Below are 6,542 nucleotides of genomic sequence, written 5' to 3' on the forward strand. Positions count from 1 at the left end.
GGGCGGTTGTGCGTGGGGACTGGAGAGACAGTCATTCACGAGAAATTATTTTTTTATTTTTCTTCCTTTTCCTTCCATTTATTTATGTGGGCCACCGCTATCGCACATTCACGAGAAAATTGCACCGTTTTTTGCGTTACGAAGCCCAGGCCCGGCATACTATTATGTTGGGCCTCGTCGAGTTTCCTTTTCCTTTTCCTATCGTATGACCAAAAAAAAAAAAACAAGGGAAGGTGGAGGGGCTGGATGGCCGGGCGGCATGCGCGGGCGGTGTCGCCACCGCCACCGCCATTCCCACCATGGGGAGAGGAAGCGGGAGAAATAGCATGCCCTTGCCTTGAGCTGGCATAGCATAGGTGAATCCGGGCAAGGGCGAGGGCGAGGGCGAAGGCGAGGGCAGAGGATAGAGGGGGCTGGACGGAGGCTCCCCAATTCTCCCTCCACCCTAGCTCCTCCCTCTCCCTTCCCTTCCCTTCCAGCTCCAGGAGCCACGGCGGCATCGAGGGGAATGTTTCAGAATCCCGTCGAATCCTCAAGGGCGTAGCGTAGCTGCTGCTGCTGCTTCTTCTTGTTCTTGTTCCCAGCGGATCGAGGAGTGCGGGCCTCCTCCAAATCTGAAACAGGGAGCGGAGGGGGGCACCGCTCTCCAATTCCTCCACGTGTGTTGATGGATCATGCTTTCCCAATCACTCATCCTATTAGCTCCTGACCACGCGTCCTCCTCCCTTCGCCTTCATTGATTGATTTCGTTATTATTATTATTCTATATTGGTAATAAACAAACAAAGGAGGCCTCCTTTAATTTGATGGGCATTCTGTTTCCATCTCAACTTCAACGCCAACGACAGGTACGACGACGGATATACCATTTCTTTTTCTTCTCCCTCTTTTCTATGTATATGTACATTTCTCTACTCTATAAATATATATAATAGCTCTGTGTTTGCAAACAAGAATACATAGACAAAAAAATCCATTGCATGTTGACGCAAATTAAATTGACAATTCTCTGTTTTTCCCCTTAATTAATTAATTAATTAATTAATGATGAAAAAGATCTTGTCTATTTAGAGACTCCCATATTGTTTTGTTTCCCAGGGTGTCAGATACTGTCTTGTCTTGTTCATATAATAAAATAAATACAACAACCTCGCTCATTGCATGCAGTTGATGCTACCATGGTTGGAAATCGGACATGGTTTGGGGGCCTTTTCAACGGCTCAGGCAAAAGGCGACAAGTCAGTGCAGAGAAGATAGTGCTTGATCTAACCCCTCTACAGGTACACACAGATGCGTTTAATTAGGCGATCTTGCTGCTGAAATGACCTTCCCTTAAATATAAATGTTCAGGAACAGAGACTGCAAAACTTGAAGGAAAGGCTAAATATACCTTATGACGAAAATCGGCATGAACATCAAGTGACAAACTCTCGACTTAATTAATTACCTTATTGACTTTCAGCCAATCTTGACTTGTTTACACTGTGTGCTTTGGATTTAGGAATCGCTTAGGGCTCTTTGGAAAATCTCCTTTCCTGATACAGAGCTCACTAGCTTTGTTTCAGCACAGTGGAAAGAAATGGGGTGGCAGGGCATGAACCCAGCGACTGATTTCAGGTTACTTCGACCTTCTTTTTTTCCTGTATCTCTCTCTCTCTCTCTCTCTGCCCTATTTTAGGTTGTTTAAAATAAGTTTCACACAGTTCCTTTTTATTTTTCCTAAAAAAAACTTAAAACTCTCCTTGTCTCTTTCTTCTTAGAGCCCCTGAAATCAGCTGCTGGTTTCTTCCAATAAACATGCATGCTTGTGTTTTCCTGACAGAAGAAGAGTCTTGACAATATCATCTTACGTTTATTTCAGGGGCTGTGGATACGTTTCCCTTGAGAACCTTCTATTCTTTGCAAGAACATATCCGGTAGGTCTTTTTTTCTTTAATTTAATAACTAACCGAGGGGGGGGGGATCTGGATTCATGGATCCTTTATTTTAAATAAATATATATATATATATATATATATGAATGAATGAAGTCCTCCTTAGGAAGTCAGCAAAGTGTCCACCTAGCTTGTCATGCATATAGGCTGACTGACGGTTGCTGGTGGCTGATCCAACAATTAAGCAGGCTTCTTTCAAGAGGTTAATGCTGAAGCAGCAAGGAACGCGAGCTACATGGGAGTACCCCTTTGCAGTCGCAGGTGTAAACATCTCATACATGCTGATTCAACTGCTGGAGCTCAACTCAGGTATATATGCATCATAGTCATAGATAGGGATTGGACACCAAAAGGATCGCCGCTAGTATTTTTTTTTACTTCGGGGCCGGCCAGGCATGGCATCTGATCTCTACATGTGAAACTGTCTAGTTGCCTGAATTAATAAGAATTTACATGTATAGACTATGTGCATTGCATTGCATCGCATCGCATCAGATTTGTTTTGGTCAAAGCACTATTAAAAGTAGTAATCAGAGTACGTACATCTAAACCCACCATGTGCATCGCGTTCGTACCGAGTCAAACGGCCCCATCATTGTGCAGCCACATTGCAGTGTGTAAACTATTAGGTTTTGTTTCCTTTCTCAAGATGAGGAATCTTTGGATTTGATTACGACCGTTCGACGATGAACATTATAATAGGCACATGGACACCAGCTGGTGCTAACTGCTAACCGATGTGCAACCGTCTCGTCCCGTTGCATATATGCGTTGTGCCATCCCCCCATGATTGCCCTGCCTGATCATCCATACCACCAGTATATGCAGAAGAAGCCATTCCTCACCAGAATCATCATACATGTGGTTTCAAACAGAAAAGAAAGAAAGAAAGGCTTATTTATTTTGTATGATTGTCCATGTACTATCTCTTTGATGAAAGCAACAACTGAATGTATGATTGTTGGTTTCATAACTGCTGGTAGCTAGTAGCTGCGCTGGTTTTGCTTATTCATTCAGATAATGATTTGCGATACCTGAAAGAAAGGAAAATGTTGCTGACTGTACTCAATTGTTTGCCTTTTTATGTTTCAGTGCGTCCGAAATCTTTGCCAGGGATTAACTTCATCAAGGTGTTGACAGGTACGTAGCAACTGTCACTGATGATGCTGTTATTTCTTTTTATCAAATCCAGAACCAAGTGATTTGTAATTTCCCGATGCATATACCTCCTGATTAAGAGCTTAACGTGTTTTCTTGCCACATGGATGGATCTTTTCTGTTATTATTAGAACATGAGGATGCATTCGACGTGCTCTACTGCATAGCTTTCGAGATGATGGATGCACAGTGGCTAGCAATGCGAGCCTCGTATATGCAGTTCAAAGTAAGCTGATGATCCTTGTTGTCTTTTTCTTTTAGTTAATTGATTAATTATGATTAGGGTATGTGATTGTGATGCAAATCAATACGGGTGAAACAATATAATTGCAGGAGGTGCTGGAGGCCACAAAGCAGCAGCTTGAGAGGGAGCTCTCCCTGGAGGATCTCAATGGCATCCATGACCTCCCAGCCTGCAACCTCTTGTACAAATAGTACTGGTAGTTAGACTATTATGATGCAGTCAGAGCAAAAAAAAAAATTGAACAAAAAAAAAACATGATGAACAGATTGCTTCATAATCAGCAGCAGCAGCATCAGCCTGTAATGAGAAGGGATACACATCTGTGGTTGACAGAAACACGACACAGTTAATTTTGCCGAGGATCAAAGCCTACACATACCATGTATATATATTACCGTTGCGCGTGTATATAACACCGGCATTTCTACATCAATTATTATGTAAGAACAAATATAAAGTAGTTAGCCCTTTTATTAATTTTTTTTATGAAAAATTAAATTAAACTGAACTATTGCTGAGGTCCAAAAGTTGTTTGCGTTTGCATGGTTTGGGGCGGTCATGTGATCGAAGGGGAGGCGGCACTTGCTTTGTGTGCTTTGACTGGATCCGTCCGAAAGCATATGCACACACATATGGTAGCTAGCTACCGATCCAATGCCTCTGCTTCATCAGAGAAGGACCGACCTCTTGTGCCTGGTTGATTGTGTATAATATTCAAAAAGATAGATACAGTACAGGTATTATGTACATCTGGTGCATGTGCTTGTTTTGTTCCCTTGTTCCAGATCCTGATTATTAGATTATTATTACTATTATATAATATACTACTATAGTAGAAGGAGAAAAAAAAAACACAAAAGGCATGCATTGTTTGAATTGAAGAGGGGAAAAAGAAAGGGAAAAGGCAAAAGGCAAAGGAACGGAAAAGGAGGAACGTGTCCTTGCTTGTATGCACGAACACACTAATAGTGTATATTAGAGAATGTGCACAAACAAACACATCCCCTAGAGAAATGCTATGCACATCATGTATTTGTACTAGTGCTGTATAGTTGCTTGCACACTTATTATACGTATATAATAGGAGGAATATCTCTCTTTTTTTCTTCTTCTTCTGATGTGTTGTTGGTGCTGTAATAGCGACCGGTCTGTCATTTTAATTTGGGATAATTGCATTGCAATCCAACGGGATCAGATAAGGCATTCGCGCTCTCATCTTGAATCTTGATCCATCCATTCATCGATTGACTGACTGACAAGGGGAATCAAAGTCACCAACAAACCAGGGCTGGCCATGGCCATGCATGCATCTTCACCGTACCTTTCCTTCCCTTCCCTGTTACTACCTCTATGATGATTACTAGATGAAGCAGCCAGCTAGCTGTTGTGTTACCAAGCAAAGCAGTGCATGACAGAGATGCCTCGGCTGGCTGCTCTGACTGTTATAGGAATCGGAATGGAATCAGAAACAGAGGAGCATGACAAAGGGAATCGTTCCCTTGCGACTGGCTGCCATCAGTGCAGGAAATCTCCTGTTGTGATTGAAGACACTGCAAGCAAAGCAAGATGTAAAAGCGCAACAGCAGCTGCCACCAATTATCTTCTTCTATCTTACATATAGCAACAAACAGGGGAGAACAATGGAAATGGAAGGATTCATCCTATTAACTAATTTGGGTAGATTAATTAATTGTCATCATAATTGATAATCCATATATAATAAGGGCGGGGGGGGGGGGGGGGTACTGTAATTAATAACAACAACAACAGCAGCTGCTCTGACTGCTTCTGTTCATCTTCTACTAGCCGCCGCCGTTCGCCGGACTCAGGAGGCGGCGAGGCGCGGGGCTCTCTTCTTCCTCCTCTTCTGTTTGCTTCTCTCATTTCACAAGCCAAAATGAAAACGAAAAAGGGCAAAACAAAATACAGGCTCAATTACAGACAGCCAGACGTTTCTCAGAAGCGCGCGTTCTCGAAGCCGTGCAGGTCGCTGACCCGGTTCATGGACTTGCGCATGATGGCCACCTTGGCCAGCTGCTCCGCCGCGCGCCACGCCGACGTCGGCGTCAGTGGCTCCCCGGCCCCGGCAGGACCGGCTGACCCGCGTGGGGTCCCGACGGGCGTCGTGCTGTCCCCGTCTCTCCTCCTCCTGCCGCTCCTCGACGTCGGCGTCAGTGGCTCCTGATGCTGGTTGGCGCGCCGCCACCGCATGTCGCTCAGCTCCGTGTCCAGGCTGCCCACCAGCTCCTGCTGCTGCTGCGTCGGCGGCGACTGCAGCACCAGCGCCCGTGCCGACGACAGCAGGTGGATCGCCGTCGCCAGGTCCTGCAGCTCCGCCAGCCGCCGCGACTCCGCCACGGCGCGCGTCGCCACGAACAGGTCGTGCAGCCGCCGCGACGACGCCCGCTCGCCCTGGAGCGGCGGCAGCAGCAGCGGCTGCTCCCCGCCACGCACTGTCTCCTGCGACGCCGGGTCGCGGTAGCTGCACCGCACTGACAGCGAGTGCGGGTGGCTGCCCAGCGGCGCGCGCACCTCCACCAGCAGCTCCCGCTCCTCCTCCGCGTACATCTCGCCCAGCCGCACGCTCACCCCTGCGCCGCCGCCGGAGACCGCCACGGCCTGCTGCCCGGGCCCGCACGAGTACACCGCCGTGATCTCCCCCGTCGGGAACGCCAGCTCCAGGTGCACCTCCTGCATCACCACGCTCACCAGCCCGCCCAGGCACTTGGCGAACGCGTGCTCCACGGGAGGCTCCGCCGACTGCTTCTCCTCGGACTCGGAGGACACGAGAGGAGGCGCGTCGCCGGGGCCGATGGGGATCTCCACGTGAGTGAATCGCGTTGCTGGGGCCACGGCTGGCCGCCCAAACTGCTTCCTTGACGAGTTTTCCACCGCCACAGCTGGCTGCTGCTGCTGCTGCTGCTGCTGGGTGTCGGAGAGCAGCATGACGGTGGCCACCGGGTTGCGGTCCCGCCGGTCCTCGAGCACCTTGGTGGCCTTGCGCAGCGCGTCGCCCACACACGCGCTCTGCTGCGCCTGCTCCTGCCCCTGCCCCTGCCCCTGCGTCGCGGCGGCGGCGCAGACCACGAGGCGGTCGACGATCTGCCGCGCGGACCGCTGCCCCGTCCTGGTCATCCGGCGCAGCGGCAGCAGGCGCTTGGCGGCGCCGGAGAATGCGACGATGGATACCCGGGAATGTTTAAACT

General features: G+C 48.2%; 2 protein-coding genes across 3 annotated transcripts in view; one reads left to right on the forward strand and one right to left on the reverse strand.

Moving 5' to 3' along the window:
* Positions 217–3,589, forward strand: LOC8080232 (ELMO domain-containing protein A). Of its 2 annotated transcripts, none has more exons than XM_021463135.1 (9): positions 217–848; positions 1,168–1,280; positions 1,351–1,419; positions 1,502–1,617; positions 1,862–1,916; positions 2,120–2,243; positions 3,027–3,074; positions 3,224–3,318; positions 3,426–3,589. In XM_021463135.1, the coding sequence occupies exons 2-9, from the start codon at positions 1,179–1,181 to the stop codon at positions 3,525–3,527; spliced, it is 711 nt and encodes a 236-aa protein (XP_021318810.1). In that variant the 5' UTR covers positions 217–848; positions 1,168–1,178; the 3' UTR covers positions 3,528–3,589. The 2 variants fall into 2 exon arrangements, with proteins under 2 accessions (XP_021318810.1, XP_021318811.1); XM_021463136.1 differs by having other exon boundaries at positions 828–848; positions 2,123–2,243.
* The window catches only part of LOC8056945, a 5,657-nt gene continuing 2,829 nt past the window's right edge, over positions 3,715–6,542 (reverse strand). The window contains exon 3 of the mRNA XM_021463137.1: positions 3,715–6,533. Within this exon, the coding sequence (XP_021318812.1) occupies positions 5,293–6,533 (1,241 nt within the window). The 3' untranslated portion in view covers positions 3,715–5,292. The remainder of the gene's footprint in view (positions 6,534–6,542) is intronic.

Source organism: Sorghum bicolor, chromosome 6, assembly GCF_000003195.3.
Source record: "Sorghum bicolor cultivar BTx623 chromosome 6, Sorghum_bicolor_NCBIv3, whole genome shotgun sequence".
NCBI classification, from domain to species: domain Eukaryota; kingdom Viridiplantae; phylum Streptophyta; class Magnoliopsida; order Poales; family Poaceae; genus Sorghum; species Sorghum bicolor.